Genomic DNA, 18,196 nt, shown 5'->3' with positions numbered 1-18,196 from the left:
AAGTCAAGTTTGAGGGCCATGGGTGCAGGCATTGGTGAGTTATCACTCGAACAATCTTTTACCATTCAAGGTCACTGAGACCTTGACCTTTGACCCAATGAGCCCAAAAACAAAAGGGGTCAGCTACTGGTCAGACACAACCTCCAAGTCAAGTTTGAGGACCATGGGTGCAGGCATTGTCGAGTTATCACATGGACAGCTTTTTACCATTCACGGTCACTGTGACCTTGACCTTTGGCCCGATGACCCCCAAATACAATAGGTGTCATGTACTGGTCAGGCCCAACCTCCAAGTCAATTATGAGGGCCATGGGTGCAGGCAATGTCGAGTTATCACTCGGACAACCTTTTACCATTCAAGGTCACTGTGACCTTGACCTTTGGCCCGATGACTCCAAAAACAATAGTGGTCATCTACTGGTCAGGCCCAACCTCCAATTCAATTATGAGGGCCATGGCTGCAGGCATTGTTGTATTATCACTCGGACAACCTTTTACCATTTAAGGTTACTGTGACCTTGATCTTTGACCCGATGAGCCCCAAAAACAATAGAGGTAAGCTACTGGTCAGGCCAAACCTCAAAGTCAAGTTTGAGGGCCATGGGTGCAGGCAGGCATTGTCGAGTTATCACTCGGACAACCTTTTACCATTCAAGTTCACTGTGACCTTGACCTTTGGCCCGATGACCCCCAAAACAATAGGGGTCATCTACTAGTCAGGCCCAACTTCTATATCAAGTTTGATGACCATAGATTAGGCATTGTTGAGTTATCACTCGGACAAGCTTTAAAATTATTTTACCATTAAAGGTCACTGTGACCTTGACCTTTGACCTGATGAGCCCTAAAATCAATAGAGGTCATCTACTGGTCAGGCCCAACCTTCATGTCAAGTTTGATGACCATACGTCAAGGAATTGTTGAGTTATCACTCGGACAAGCTTTGGTCTACAGACGGACCGACCGACCGACCGACCGACATACCGACATGCCTGTGCAAAGCAATATACCCCTCTTCTTCGAAGGGGGGGCATAATAAAGATCTATAATATAAGTAATTTATTAGGACATGTTTCTTAAATCACTATGCGAAAGACGATATATTCGTATCGTATGTCTGCACTCCCCATCTTCAAACCTTCTCAGCTATACGGAAATACTACAACAAGGTTACGAGAAGAGCAGCAATTCCACCAAGCCTATCATATGTATGATTGGTCAGCAGGACTGGAACTTAAACAATGGAGGCCAGAACGGAACCAAAAGCTCCTTTGCTGACTAAGTTCGATTAAGATAGTCAACAAATTAGTATATCGTTAATGGCAAGTTCCGGCTTGACACCTGCCAGATCCACAACCCTGCCTAGTTTCATGAGTATCTTCTAGGCTTAAAAAGCAATCCATAGGATAGTCTTTTACAGGAATCCTTTTTTTCCAAGGAACCTGTCCCTGCACGCACCACAGAAACCTAGCTCTGACTAAGTATCCGCGGTGGTTGTCAATTTCTTTATCTAATTGGTCCTACATGTATATACGTATATTGCTGTAAGTAATCCAGTACAAGCTGTACATTACATGTTTCTTCGTACGTCGTTTGTGACAACCATAATCAGATATATTTTGGAACAGAAGCAGAATTGCAGCTGTGGTAAGTATTAACTTATTTCTTTACTATGATATGTTAAGCTTTTTTTAGTTTTACTATTTCTTCCACAAATATCTTTCTTCCAAAGATAATTAGAAGTAACTACCTGCTATCTTTTTAAAATAATGTACAAGTCAAGTCAACACATTTATTCGCTCAAATTCATGCATAACATGAAAAAATTGAGGTAATTGATAAAGACAATACATTCCAGAGGCTCAAATTGAGGATTCAAAGACATAACATACATTCAAATAAATCAAATTTTTAAAGACCAGATAGTCCCGTCTAACAGGATAAATATTGCAAATGGATCATTGGATTCAAGCAGTGTCTATGAGTTATGAAATGGGTTAAGTACAATGGGAGAGTCAACTAATATATGCAGAAATGTCATTAGATAAGAAGATTCAAAGATAAATAAGAATAGTAATGTTTAACGAAATTGTTTAAGAATAACAGATATCATTTACACATGTTCAAAAATTCCTTTTTATTAGTTGTGTTTACCAACTTTTCAAGTTTATATATGTTTGGATGTCTGTTAAAATATGGTTTTATATACTGCTTACGCCCGTTATCAAAAATGTAACACTCGAATAAACACAAGTACACAACTGCCCGTCACATAGATTTATCACTAAAATATGGCTCTTCAGTCCTTTGATATTGTTTGAAAATTAACAAAAAAATAATTAAAATTGATAAAATATCAATTCAATTTCTAAGAGTATATCTTGAAAAAATATCATTATATATAAATTAGACAAGGTTCTCGTGTCCATAAATCCCTAAAACCACAGTGGCCCAAAACAATGTCAACAAAGTGCTATTATTTTTACATATTTTAGTGATCAAGCTATTTGACGGACACCTGTGTGTTTATGAGCAGCTCTCATGTAATTGTTAGCTTGTCCGCACACAATGGCACACATCGACACACTTTTAGTAATTGCCGTTTTTACTTGTTATTACAAGAACTGTTGTCTGCAATCGGAACTCCTCGGCTAGTATCAAGATATGGCCTCGGATATAATACGGGTCGTAAGAAAATAGTCCATCATGGCCGACCAAGAAGATGTTCAAACAACCAAGAGATATGTTAGTCCAAAGACAGAATGAGGAGCGAACTTTTACCACTTATTTGTGTGTAAGTGTTATTTTTATACTTATTGTATTTTAATAAAATATAAAAATAGTTTTAAAAGAGCCCTAATGAGAAACTAATTGGAAATGTCATTAATTCTTTGTGGGTGGGGTAAAGTCTTCTTTCATTTGACAGATTCCAATATAGTAAATAACAATTTTGAAGCTCCACTGATCAGTGGCAAAAAATAAGAAAACAAATACTCTATTTGATTTTTTTTAATAACAAATAAGTCTGAATCTGACTTTACTTAGATCGATAATAGGTTAGAATTTCTTTCTCAGTGTATTTATCTCATACATTTCATATCATTAACTTTAATTTTAATTATTATAATTAAAATTTACATTCTTTTAACCAAGGATGTATGGTTTATATGCCGTGAGTGTTGGTATCGAACAACTTAATGTAATGGCACAATTGAATGCCTCGGCCTGCTCACTAATATAGTTCTCTAAATAAATTAGATCTTGAAGTTCATTCTATTGGTTTAACAAAATGAGTTTGAACGCATAAACCAGCACACATTTCTTTCAAGACTATATTCTATGATATCCACCAGTGGTGGTGATGCAGAAACATTGAAAAATGCTGACATTTTTACTGTGCCAATGAAATGCAGACATTTAAATTTTAATCTTATTGTCATTTTCAGAGAAGAGTATGGTACCAGGGGTACAGCTGACTCTGATTCCCGGCTTCTTCTAATGAAAAAAGGCAAATGAGGTAATGGTTGTGCTATTTTCGAAATTCGGACAATAATTTAACAGTCAAGTATCCTATTGGTTTAAGCCCAAAAGTACCTGCATGTTTGTAAAATTAACCAACAAGGATTGACAGAATTAAAATATCAACATTGTAGATGAATTTAAACATGATAACAATTTCATTTCATATTTTTTAATATACCAGTAGTCCAGAGCTAAAAGCTGCTCTCTCACAGATTGACAGTTCTTCTTGGTCATTCTTCAAAAGCCCAAAGGAGTAATTAAATTAAATTTACACATATAATTAATTATATGGCTTAAAGCAATAGCAAAAAAATAGTTTCCAAACAATTGAAATCTGTTCTATTATGTGTGACCTTATATGACTAGTTGGAGGAATTTTTACCAAATTTTCAAACTTGTATATGAAAGACTGTGATCTGATATTATGTCAGCAGTCTAATATCACTGGTTTCCATACATTTGCACAATAATTGCCAATTGGCTCGTAAGATAAAAATAAAAAAGGTGTCAGAACAGTAAAACTGTGAGGATGCAGCTTTAAATTGGTGTTGCACTTAATGTTTTGTGAATACTTTTCTGTTGTTGTACCAGCTTTTAAAATAATTGATCTGAAAATATAATTCCTATTATTGTTGTATTTTCTGTTTTCTATTTCAGGCACTGGAATCCGAATGTAATCAAAAATGCCATGGTATGAGGATTGACCTGCAATGCATGGAAATCATCTAACACAACTGCAATGCCTACCTTGGAAAAATGAGTGCAAGATGGAAACAAAGCGTTCAGTGGAACATCTTGTTATCTCAAATATTTGATGACTTACATACTGATGTGAAGTTGAAGATAAAAGTCATCTGTTGGTCTGTGATTATTAAATAAATCCGAACATATATTTTAAAAGGGTAATATGGTAAAGGATATATCTACGCTTAAAGTGGTTTTCCTATATTATGGAGGGAAGATAACTACAAAAACAGAAACAGATGGCATCGGCAGACCAAATAAAGGAGAACTATTATGTTCAGTTCAATTTTTAAGACTTCAGAAAATCCGTTAATAGGGCACATCCTTGCAAATGCCATATTGTAAACTGGGCTCTTTAAAAAGTGAAAAGGTGAAAGTGGTCTAGAGGATAAGCCTCAAATTCAAGGTTGTGATTTCAAGACCTCCAAGATACTTTCTCTTGACCTCGGGAAAAGGATGTCCATACTTGTTTCTACTTAAGCAACAGACTTAAGAGTGATCTTGTAAGCTTCCAGCTTGCATAGCAATCTGATAAAGCATAAAATAAGATACTAGCTGACTTGCAAACAGTTTTTCCATTTGTGTTGATTTATTTTTCAGCCTGTTGGAATGTTTATTAGAAGTGATGTGCATTGCTTACTGCAACCACAATTTATTTTCTTTATTAGATGCATGTTTATTTCGTTGATTGTACGAGTTTATTTTCTCAAATGATGTAATAAAAGTTATTCTGAATGACTGTCCTTTTTTGTTTGAAGAAAATGTGTTGAGGTTTTGGCATAGCATAGTGTCATCATCATCATCATCATTGTTATGTACAAATAAAACATTCAAAACAATGTAATTAAAACCAAACTGTCAAGCCAAGAACTCAAAGAGGCACAAGGATATTGCTAAAGAGACCGGTAATACATTTAGACAAATAAAATGCAAAGAAAGATCTATAATTCTGACACATGGTAATGCTTTAAATAGTCCTCTCATTGTGTGTTTATGGTTAAAGTGGAGACATACAGTATTTTTTATAATGAAGACTTAAATTTGTATGGCAACTTAAAGCCATATATGGGGATTAAACGCCAGAAATATTGTGAAGTCTCCCAAAATACTCAATGCACTTAAAAGGGCTTGGCACAGAAATGAAAGTAAAAATGGGAGCAAAACCTAATTTATCATTAATTTTACATTGGATTGCATACAGATGGCTCTGTTATTACTTGACTAATATTAAAAATAAAATTAAGAGACATGTTGATCCAAACTGTAATTATTCTTGTTTGCATTTTATGGAGTTGGACATAAAAGAGTCATTTGGTGAAGAGTGATCTAAAGGCTAATTATTCAAAATAGATTAAGTAATATTGAAAAAAGTCTGGTATACATTGCTGAAAAGCTTAGTAACCTGGCTAAATATTTGTTTAAGGCTTTTATTTACAAACAAAAATCAGTTGAGTATCTTATCAGTTACTCTTTTGGTGTTGTTGTTTTTAATAAAAAATGACAATTTACTCAAAGATATTGAGACTAATAATTATAGATTAAGACAAATATAATGTGTAAGGAAACTTCTAATGAGTGGGTTTATCCACAGCTTAGGAGGTAAAGTGAAGCATGATCTGCCTTGAACAAATACAATTTTAAGACAAGTTCTGTCAACTTAGTGCACCAGTCAATTGTAACCCCAACCCCCCCACCCCAGGTCCGGGGGAGTACTGGGGTTAACCCGAAGAAATGGGCCATGTTTTTACCTATCAGGTGGCCCTGCAGTGCTGGGTGAATGCGGTGGTTTTATCTTTGCTTAAAATATAGAGGGGAATGGACCTTACCTAGAGTCCCTGGGGTGTGGGGGCATTTGGCAGGGATTTTGCCATTGGATCGTCTGCGCAGGATGGGGATTTTAGCCGGGGTTGGCTGTATTGAAAGTCAAAGTCCCCACTATTCCCCAGACCTGGGGGGGCCGTGGTTACAATTGTCTGGTGCATATCCACATGAACGTTGTACTGGTACTCTAACAATTGAGCTTACTGCGTGGATAGTCACCGCCCCACCCCAACCCCACAGAACTGTTTACACAAAAAAAATCTGCAGCCCAAACCCAACAATGCTGAAGTAAAGGCATGCATAGATTTCAGCTGGTAAAGCTGACTGGGTGCCAAGCTCACACCCATCCTACCACAACCCACAAAACTCTGCACAAGACAATCAATGATTTTACAGAATAGTAATGTTGTTTTAATGGCAAGGCATGGTGTGAAAAATAACACGGCAAAGTATGACTTAAAACTTACATTTCATAGGGTATTCCTATAACTGTTGAGAAAATGTTGACATTTAGTCCACGCATGCATTTAATCCGATGTAATGATTCATGCATGCCATGAACCGTATGATCATTTCAATGACTGTCAAGTACATTTTCTGCGTGCTCATGATTATTCTAGAGGAAATAGAGTGCTTCAACTATAAGGAAACATCTAAATATTCATAAAACGAACATTCTTTGAGGTTACAATAAATATTTTCTCTAAAACAAGCACGTTTAATTTAACACAATCCATTTCCTTGATGTTACAATGGGCCTTCTTTACGCGGATTGAAAACGGTGTTAATCGCCGGCAGCCGCATCGCACTTTCGTATATCCTTACTACTATTTACGAGGTCTATCTCGAAGCTTGCCGGAGATGGCCGAGTTGTTACGATTGCTGTTGTCTGCTGCTCATGCGCCGGTGCAGTTATATGCTATTTTTTTTTTGTATAGAAATGTCGTTATCTGAAGAAAAGACAGCGTCCAGGAAACACACAGTTCATTTTCTGTCTAACCCAGTTAAACTTAAATGGTACATATTTTATTGAAACATACGTTTGGCTTAGTGTATTTCAATAAATTGTAACTAAGGTGTAATTCGGACGATTATTTCGGACACCCGTATACGTGATATTAATAAAATTTGTTAACTATTATTCAAACTGAAATGACATATTGAGATAACATTGTTATAGATGAATTATGTCTTATAAATAGGATTCGATAATCTCTGCAAATTTTGTCATTTCTTTTTGGATATTACTACACACTTGTAGTGTGTGTGTGTGTTAGAACTACATGTAGTCTAAAATAATCATACATGCCATATCCCCCGGAGGGGGAAAAAATCCCCCGGAATTTCAACCCATCCCCCGGTCTCCCGGAGGGGGATGAAAATCCCCCGGAATTAAAAAAAGTGTGTTTAAAATTACTCAAATTTATCACAGGGTTTAATTATATATGCCTGTTTACAGTAATAATGCCCTTCCTGTCCTGAAGCTTAATTGGATTATCAACACCTATTGGGTGACACTTAATAAATCAGCAGGGCACATTTCATGCATTGTTTAGATTGAAACTGACAGAATTTGCGAAAGAAATGTCAATTAGACTGGTCAGATAAAAGGTGGATTTTCATTGGTTTAAATATAATTTTATCCAATCAGAGAGGATGTAACAAATTAAAGAGTTCTTCAAACCATGTGTCATTGTCATCAAAAGGATTAATAATTTAAGGGTGACAGTAAATTATTCAGTAAAGAAAAGGATTAAAATAGCTAATAGACGATGCTGTTCTTTGTTATGCCTCACTTAAATGTTTACATGCATGACATTGACCTTCATCGCAAATATCGGAAAATAAAAGAACTTCAGAAGAGAAACTGAAAGTAGACAATTCGGATGAAATGACTTTTATTTATGTATTACTGTATGGTGGTGATGTATTTATTTTTTGATGAATACCAAAAGAAGATATGTTTATGAACTGTAAAGACATTAAATTATGCATTTGGTTTTTATCAAAAGCAAACAAATCTGACTATTTGGGAATTGAAATGAAAAATATTGAAACAGATTTTTCTATGAAGTATTCTATTTTGCAAGTGAGTGCTTTTATTATGCAATATGGCTGTGTCTCATAAAAATATAGATGAAGTGCTGGAAAAGGGGGTAAACTGGCACATGCACCATGCCCGTAGTGCTACATGGCGATGATGAAAATCCCCTGGTATGTGACCCATATCCCCTTAAATTCTGGACATAATCCCTTCGGGAGCCTTTCAAAATTATGGCAATTTGTTTTTTTCGTACTTGCATCAATACTTTGAAATTTTGCCGAATTAGATCTGCTAAAAAATCCCCCTGAATACTACCAAAATCACCCTGAATTTTCAGCCTTTTGAACAAATCCCCCTGAATGGTCTCCAGAAAATATGGCATGTATGAAAATAATAGACGTGTTATACGGGATTCTCCAAAGCCTAACGTCTAAACAGGTTTTTAAGAGTTTGAAATAGATAATAAATACTCTTATTCATATTTCATTATGTAATTGCAAAGATATTTTGTAGGGCTGTGTATCGTCACTCAACTCACAATACGATGCGTATCACGATACGAAGTACGCGATTCAGGATATATCACGATACGTTTATATATATATATATTTTTTATGTAGGACTTTAATGTTTGCCTATTTTGTAAATTGTTGGGCATATCCTTACCAAAACTATATTTTTAATGTTTTTATTATTTTGCATCGGCGAAGATGCCTTGTCATGTTTGTAGTGTTTCCATCATATTTTAATTCAGGCAGACACAATTTACAAATAAATAATTTATTGTCTGACTTTGCAAAACCAAAGTTCTCCCAAGCTTTGGACTTATATTTTGCCGGCGCATTTCTCTAGGGTTTCTCTTTACTACTGGTAGTATTTCCTTCCGCCATTCTTGACTTTGCAGACGACTGAAAACTGTCAAAACAGCGAAAGCCACTTCAGCCGCATTTTAGCATACAGCTGGTTCGCAGATTTCATTTTTTTCCATTTCTTTTGTCATTCAAATTTAAAAAAGGAAATTAAATTGCACATTTTTTTATAATTTTAGTTTCATTTTAGTTTGAAAAATAAACATGGTGTAGATAAGTAAGGTAACTAGTTGTAACGTATTTTGCTAGCTCTACCTGCTGTTTGCGAAAATGCAGCTGAAGTGGCTTTCACTGTTTGGACAGTTAAAAATGAAAGTTAACAAATTGACGGGATCATGCAAAGATGTTTGGAAAGTGTTTTAAGCATACAAATCTTAAGTCGAAATAACGAATCTTACGATACGTGATACACACGATTTTTTACAATGCGATACGATATAGTATATCGTCGGGTACCGAATCCCGATTTCACGATGCACCAATAAATTGTTACAGCCCTAATATTTTGCACAAAATAAGCTTTAAATGCATTAAAACACAGGATTTACCTTTCCAATAAAATGAAACTTGACTGACACAGACAACAATTGTGCCAATCGTAACAACTCAACCATCTCCGAGATGGCCGAGGTGTTCCGATTGTTATAAAACTGTGAACCATAGCCTTGCAGGTGTCCTTCATGTATATATATCGTAAAGATTTGACAGTATGATATGAAAAATACACATCAAATTCATAATTATTCGTTGGATATTCCTTTTTTATCCCCCGCCTTTGAAATAGGGAGGGGGATATTGAAATGGCATTGTCCGTCCGTCCGTCCGTCCGTCACCTGCGTTTTCTCAGTAACTAGCCGGTAGAATTTCATGAAACTTAAAATAAATATGAACCACTATACTGGAATGATGCCCGTCCAAAAAAAAAATTGATTGGTCAATTGTCCTTGGAGTTATTGCCCTTGATTTTTTTGAAAAATGCACATTCACAGAATTTCATGAAACTTAAAATAAATATGAATTACAATACTGGGATGATGCCTGTTCATTTTTTTTGGATTGGTCAATTGTACTTGGAGTTATTGCCCTTGATTTTTTGAAAAACTCTCATTTACAGCCATTTCTCAGTAACTAGTTGGTAGAAATTCTTGAAACTTGAAATAAATATGAACCAACATACTGCGATGATGCCTGTTTATTTATATTTTGGATTGTGTAATTTCTATATGAGTTATTTGCCCTTGATTTATTAAAAGATCCATGTTTGCAGCCTTTTCTATGCAACTAGCTGGTAGAATTTCATGACACTTGGAATAAATAAGAACCAACATACTGTGATGATGCCTGTCTATTTTTTCTTTTGGATTGGTCAATTTTCCTTAGAGTTATTGCCCTTGATTTATTTAAAAATCATTGTTTGCAGCCGTTTCTCAGTAACTAGCTTCTAGAATTTAATGAAACTTGAATGTTATATGAACCAACATCCTGCAATGAACTACTTCAGTGAATTTCTACGGCTACATTTTTATCTCAACTATTGAGTGCTATTTTGCAATGATTGATGTTTCCGAGTAAGCAGTTTCGGAAAAGACAGTTTTATTTAATCATCCCTCTGATTTATTTCGTTAAAAAAATTTATCATAAAGTAGTCCCGGTCGATATTTTATAATTTGGCTCGGAAAGGGATAAACCAATGTGCTTATCTTATTCTTTCTGAGATTTTTTTAACCTTCAAGCACAAACATGCCATCAAGCACAAACAAGCCATCGTTGGCGGGGGATATCTTTTCACTGAAAATGCTTGTTGATATAAAATAACATTATCTGGTAATATTTCTTGTTTTTATGATATTTTATAGAGGCAATATGCTTTAACCCGAAATCCTGATTGGAATATCTACCCACTTTTGATACAAAACATTTGTACGTGAAGGATTTGCCATATCAAAACTCATAAAACAGATCTGTCAACGTGCAATTATTTGGACTAGTGTTAGAACCAGTAGTCCTGTTAGCTCAGTTGGTTAGAGCGCCGTGCTAGTGTACTGGCAGTCGTTGGTTTGAGCCCCACACCAGGCACACTTGTCCTCCCAGGTTTACTACGCTGGTGGCATTGGTAAACAGCAGGAGTGTCTCCGTTTTACTAAAAATTTAAGGGGGGAGGAGTGTAGTGTGTGTGGGTTAGAATGAACCTCCCGGTTAGCTCAGATGGTAAGAGTGCCATGCTAGTGTTAAAGCCCTGTGCTAGTGTTCTGGAGGTTTGGGTTCGAGCCCCATACCGGGTACAGTTTTCTGCCCAGGTTTAAATGTTGTCCAGAAAAAAATAAAAAAAATATGCAGAATAAATGCATATTATACTTGCTTAAATGCATAAAACACAATCATAATAATGCTTCTAATTATCTAATCAAGTTTTGTTGATTGTCAGTACAAGAATTCGAGATTAAAGGTTTGCATATTATAACTTAAATGCTTAATGAAGGTAAACAAATAATCCATCATATTGGATTATTCACTAAAACAATTCACTTGAAAAATCCCATACATTTCCATTTTGCACAAAGCTAACTGCAGTGTTCTGAAGAGTTTGAAGACTATTCAACATGGTTTTTGGAACACCATGCAAGAGCGCATTGCAATAATCCAGACGTGACTCGATTAGAGAATTCACTTATGATTTTGTAGCATCTGTTTTTAGATATTTCCAGATGTGGCTTATTTGATGTAATTGTCTGTACCCTGAACTGCAAACTTGAGTTTTATTTTGTGTGACATGACCCAGTTTTACAGATGTTGAAACACGTGTATTCTCGCTCTTTAGATTTACACAATAATACAGTAGTATTTCCCCATGCATTACAGACCTTGATTTCTGGTTTAGTTGAAAAAATTTGCTTATTGAATTATGGCATTTTATTTTGGTAGCGATTCTAATGAATCTGAGTTGTCTGGCTTCATTGAAGGCGATATCTAGTACGACGCCATGTTCATCAAATCCGGTCATCAGTAACCCAAATGACGTCTAAGCAGCACCACAAGCTGACCAAGCAAAGTTTCTGTTTTTTACATTTTATTATAATAGAGTTGATTTACAAAAAAACATGCATAGCTGATTTATTAGTAGAATAATTAACTAAAATAACGCATTTGTTTACCCAATGGAATTTTTTCTTAACTAAAAATACATGATTCCTTTCATTTGAATATTTGTTTATTGTTATAATTTCTGTTTAGATAAAACTTAGATCATTGGATTTGAAATTTAATTCGATACAATCTTTAAAATTCATCTATAATTGATTAAATCAAAAGAAATACTACAAAAATAAGTTTGTAATGCTTAGGTGTCAAATATGAAATAAATTGAAATCTTCAACTTTTTACATCAGTTTTTTTGTAAATACTATGCCAAAATAAATTAGATTAAAGTGGATTGAAATTTGATTCCCTACAAACTTTTTATTGATCAATAATTGATGAAACCAAATAAAATACTAGAAAAATTAGGTTAAAATGCATAGGTGTTAATTTTCTCCAATCATCTCCACATGCAGTAGGGGTGCTGATAGGGACTCATTACATATTGGCTACTGATAATCAGTGTACTAATAAGTCATACACTGGCAGGCCCAGTATGGCATGGTTTGACGTGGGGTAAAGGGTTAGGTGTCTTTAGAGGTGAATTTATGGAAAATTGCTTGATACCCATGGCCAACAATACAGAAAAATAGTTTATCACAAATCGTAAACAATGGATCTTATAAGCTAACAATGATTGATAAAATACCTGTGATCAGAAGGGAAAAAACCTGAAATATTTTCAACACTGTGAATAGTTTACTTTCTATTTTTTGTCACATAATACCCTCTTAACCAATGATTACCATGGACAAATGCCTAGGCCTAAAAAAAAATACATTTGGTTCGGGTTACCCGACCCTACCTACGGAATAGTCGCCGACCCTAATGTTTTTATAGTCAGTTTGAAAAAAAAATGAAAAACTAAAAAAAAAATAAAAAAAAATAAAAAAAAATTCTTTTTTTTTTTTTGCTTTTCAATATGTAGTTTAAAACCTTAATTGCTTATATAGAAGATAACTTACTTTAACACCATTCTCCAATGATGAAAATGACATTCTTATATAAAGCCTAATAAAAAAAAAATAAAAAAAAAATAAAAAGCCTACCTACCCTACCTATTTTTGAAAAGGATGTAACCCTAACCAAACAATTTTTTTTTTAGGCCCTAGCATATAAATATACTCATAAAATATATATAGTACTCATAGAATGCTGTTTCGCTTTTGAGCTAGCTTTATTGCCACACTACATTGTCCACCTGCAGAATGAGAGTTTATGGCTTCAATACCAGAATCGCAATGCAGTGCCTTCTGTAACACTTCATTTCTATAACAATTTTAAGAACATGTGTTTTTTGCGTTTTTCAGGCCAGTTGTCTCTACCAGTGAAGAAGAAGGCATTGCGGAAGAGCTCCACAGGTACAGCACTTAAGAACTAACACTTGAATTTATACGGGAAGTTTATTTACTTTATTTAGCGAATTCAGAATATTTACCTAGTAAATGTCCTATAAGATGTGCCAGGCAAATGTCTTTTAAAGAACTATTTCCACTTAATTTGAACTTTTTTATCCCATTCAGCAAAAATCTTAAAATCCGTTAAATTTGGTAATAAGTCACATATAGAGTCAAACTTAAACACCACTGTCAGAAGTTGATATTTTAACAATATGGTACGGAAAAATGATTTAGTAGTACAGTCTCAAATATTTCTTTGTTCTGTTTGAATACTGATCTGGTCTTGATTCTTCTATTCTAGTATATTCGACAAATACAAGGGATGTTTGCAAGCAGTGAGAAAGCCACGCCACTGGCAGAAGAACACATCAGCCGATCCGGAGAAAACAGTTGGTCCTGAGAAGGAACAACTGAGAAAAACTTTCAAGTTAGTAGGGCTTTAACCAGGGGCAATATTACAGAAGTACCTTTTGATAGGTTTAATTTGTACTTATTCTTTCAATTCAACAAACTGTTCAATTTCACTGATATAAACTTATTAAAGTGCTATGTGCAGTGTAAATTCTGCAATTAAAATATAAAAATGTAAGTTTTTTAAAATAAAAAAATAAAAACATTTTTAAGAATAAGATTTTTCAAGAAATTTTACTGTTAAAACAAACAACTTAAAATATGTTAACCCTTTTATTTAATGTGCTGATCCCAATTTCTCACAAAATCTTAAGCATACAGATTTAAGTATGTTATTTCCTAGAATACCCCCATGACTTGAACTTTTACACAACCAAGAAAGTTCATCATGACAATTTAAAAAAAAACATTTTTGAACGTCTCAGATCTCTTAAAAGAGAATAATACTCAGTGTTATACCAAATGCTGTTTAGAATAAATCAGATTGAAACCTGGTAACACCACAGATCCTGGATGGTGGTTGGGCTACAGCAGGTGATCAAGTCTCTGGAACGTGACCGCCTTCGTCTGCTTTTGGTGGCTCGAGACCTCCAGCCTGCAGTGCTCAAGTCCACGCTGCTACAGCTGGTGTACGAGCGTGGGGTCCCGGCAGTCTGTGTGGGGGGCTTACACACCACTGTTGTCAAATCCTGGACAGGCCTCTCCTCACTTGCAGCCCTTGGAGTGCTGGTAAAAACCAGATTAAGCACAATTCTTTTTCAAATTTTGTAAATGAACACATGTTCTGCAGTATTGCATGAACTTGATTGAAATTATAATATAACAATTTTTTGAAGAACTCAAAATTAATGTACAGCTCAGTGCCATAGCTTAAGAATAGGAAAATCTTATCAGGCTTACTATGCATTTCATAAAAACATATATAAACAACTCATTCATCAATGTTCAGGAGCTCTGTTTTGTTATGCATTTGCCTTTGAGCACTATGCATTTTGAAATACTCAATTTTTATCCACTGCCAGTTGTTAACCAATTACTAGTAACTGTGATTTGGCAAACATATATATTATGCTTCACATTTTGTTACATAAATTAAATACAAATTTATGTATAAATGATAACTGTAAATTACAAATGTTCTTTTTATTTGGGTAGTATTTATATTATTTTTTTAATAATTAAGAATGAAATATTTAGATATATTTTAGCTTTTCAAACTTTATGTATGTATAAACCATGAACACATATTAATGCCTGTATAATACTTTTGGCAGTTATTAACTTCCTTTTGAGATTCTTATCTTGTTTTGATGGTTCAATAAACTAACCACCTTGGACTAAGTGATTTTCCTGTAATTACATTAATTGGTGTCAACCTATCATACATTTTCTTCAAAAGGACTTATTGAGATCAAATTAATGATTTTCCTCAGACTAAGCCAGCTTCAATTTTAGAATTTTAGAGAGAGACCTATACTACTCACCCAAGCGTCTGCGTTGGCGTTGGCGTCACACCTTGGTTGAGGTTTTGCGTGCAAGCCCACATATGTTAATATCTCAGCAACTACTTGAGGTATTGCATTGAGACTTTATACAATGGTACTCAACTATTCAACCTACTTAATTAACCAAGTTAGATAACTCTAGTTTGCTTATTTGACTTAGAAATTCTGGTTAAGGTTTTTCGTGCAAGCACACATTGGTTTATATCTCAGCAACTACATGAGGTATTGCATTGAGACTTGATACAATGGTACTCAACCATCAAACCTACCTAATTAATCATGCAAATAATTGCCCTTTATTATTTGACTTAGAAATTCTGGTTAAGGTTTTGCGTGTAAGCACACATAGGTTAATATCTCCACAACTACTTGAGGTATTGCATTAAGACTTTATTCAATGGTACTTAACCATCCAACCTACTTAATTAACCTAGTTTGATAACTCTAGTTCGCATTTAATGCAAAATAATTGCCCTTTATTATTCAACTTAGAAATTCTGGGTAAGGTTTTGCATGTAACCACATTTAAGTCAATATCTCAGCAAATATATAATGTAATGCATTGAAACTTTAGATGTGTATTCCTAACTATCTAACCTACTAAATTAATAAAGTAAGATAACACTTTTTTAATATAATGCAAATTATGGGCCTTTATTATTTAACTTAGAAATTCTGGCTAAGGTTTTGCATGTAAGCACACATAGGATAATATCTCAGCAACTACTTGATGTATTGCATTGAGACTTTATACAATGGTACTCAACCATCAAATCTACTTAAATAACCAAGTAAGATAAATATAGTTTGCATTAAATTCAAAGAATGGCCCCTTTTTTATTCGACATAGAAATTCTGGTTAAGGTTTTGCATGTAACCACTTTTAAGTCAATACCTCAGCGAATACATCATGTATTGCATTTAAACTTTACACACAGGCTCCCAACCATTTAACCTTCTTATTTAATCAAGTGAGATAACTCTATCTTTCATATTATATAATTTTTGTCCCTTTATTATGCAACTTAGAAATTCTGGTCAAGGTCTTGCATGTTAGCACTCATAGGATAATATCTCAGCAACTACTTGATGTATTGCATTGAGACTTTATACAATGGTATTCAACCATCCAACCTAATTGAATAACCAAGTTAGATAACTGTATTTTGCAAATAATGGCCCTTTATTATTAGACTTAAAAATTCTGGTTAAAATTTTGCATGTAACCACATTTATGTTAATATCTCAGCACATCATGTATTGCATTGAAATCTAATCTAACAGTGATCCATGCATGCCAAAACTTTTCAAACCTTACACTGAAATACACTTACGGCATAAAATATAGATTAACTGTTTCGTACAGGTACTTCATTCCTAGTATCCTATACATGTTATTACAAAGGGTTGTTAGAAATCTGAAAGAGATGATATACATGTACCAACAGAAACACACCCAAAACTCAGTTGTGGGTCTTATATTTTGAACTCCATTATCAATTACAAAAAAATACTTTATCATTTTCAGAAGACAGAAGTTCCAAATGATTTTGACAGCTTGGTAAAGTTTGTGAATGAGTTTGCCGCACCTGTTGACAAGGTACCAGAAATGGCTGCAATGTCTGAGGACGGACATGAGACAGCCAATGTTGTTGATGACAAAGACAAAGAAGTCAAACAGACAAAAGATAATGACAAATTGTTAAGAACAGAAAAAAAGACTGTTGAAAAATTAATAAGTAAAGTTAATGCAAGCGCAAATGTTTTCCCTAGTACCAATGATACTGCAAGCTCAGAATTTGATCCTTGTAAGTATTATGTATACAAACAAGAAACAAGTAAAGATTTTTCTGGACAAAGTTTCATTCAGTTTGGTGAGGAAGACAGTGCTAAAGTTATAACAGAAGTCATAGAGATAGTGAACGGAAGACGACAAGCAGCACATACAGATGACCAGGAACATGCCTGTACAAAGTTTGGAATTTCCCCGGCCTTAGTTACAATGTCTGGAGGTCAAATCAGAGACATGAAGTTCTATAAAAGTGAAAGTGAAACAAATAAAACCAAGAAAAAGAGGAAGCACAGTGATTTAAATGAACATAAAAAGGGGAAAGCTTATAAAGCAGTCAATGTTCAACAAAGAACAGAAAAGTCATCCAAGCAGAAGAAAAATAAGAAATTGAAGAAAAAATAGCTTTATATACATTTTTGTATTTTATCAATCATGCAATACATTTACTTAAATAAATTGTTTTTTGTAGAAATGGAGATTCTGGTACACACTTAATGACTTTAAGCTCACCTAGGCACACAATGTTTGTCTATCATGTATGGTAGTTTTGCAACATCTTATGTCAGCATCCCCAAGGCTGACATTTTAACTCACCTGTTTTCCATGTTAATTATGAAATAGAGCCATTTTTACCATGTAACATTTGGCCTTAAAGTCAAGAGTTGAATTCTGCATATTTTGATTTGACCTTGAAAACCATATCAATGTAGTTGAATTCTTCATATTTGGATTTGACCTTAAAAGTCAGTAGTTGAAATCCGCAAACAAGACATGAATATTGCCAATGAGTTTGGCCTTAAATGTCTAGTTTAATGTTACTATAAGTAAATTTCTATACAATTATCGGTAGTTTAATTCATATGATATATGGATTATGGCATTATAGCCAGAAATTAAAATCTGCGTAAGATAAATAGAATACTGCATAAAATAATATTAAAAGCATACCCTCC

The 18,196-nt window shown here is 34.3% G+C and overlaps 1 protein-coding gene across 1 annotated transcript; it reads left to right on the top strand.

Annotated features, from left to right (window-relative positions):
• The first annotated feature begins 6,967 nt into the window (after positions 1 to 6,967).
• Positions 6,968 to 17,719, top strand: LOC128216865 (uncharacterized). The gene is made up of 5 exons (XM_052923568.1): positions 6,968 to 7,104; positions 13,446 to 13,496; positions 13,837 to 13,962; positions 14,453 to 14,675; positions 16,980 to 17,719. Exons 1-5 carry the CDS (start codon positions 6,986 to 6,988, stop codon positions 17,643 to 17,645), a joined length of 1,185 nt encoding a protein of 394 aa, XP_052779528.1. The 5' UTR covers positions 6,968 to 6,985; the 3' UTR covers positions 17,646 to 17,719.
• Positions 17,720 to 18,196: the final 477 nt, after the last annotated feature.

Source organism: Mya arenaria, chromosome 14 (genome assembly GCF_026914265.1).
Source record: "Mya arenaria isolate MELC-2E11 chromosome 14, ASM2691426v1".
Classification (NCBI taxonomy): Eukaryota; Metazoa; Mollusca; class Bivalvia; order Myida; family Myidae; genus Mya; species Mya arenaria.
Note: the sequence above shows the minus strand (reverse complement) of the source record. Positions and strands in the feature narration are given on the sequence as shown.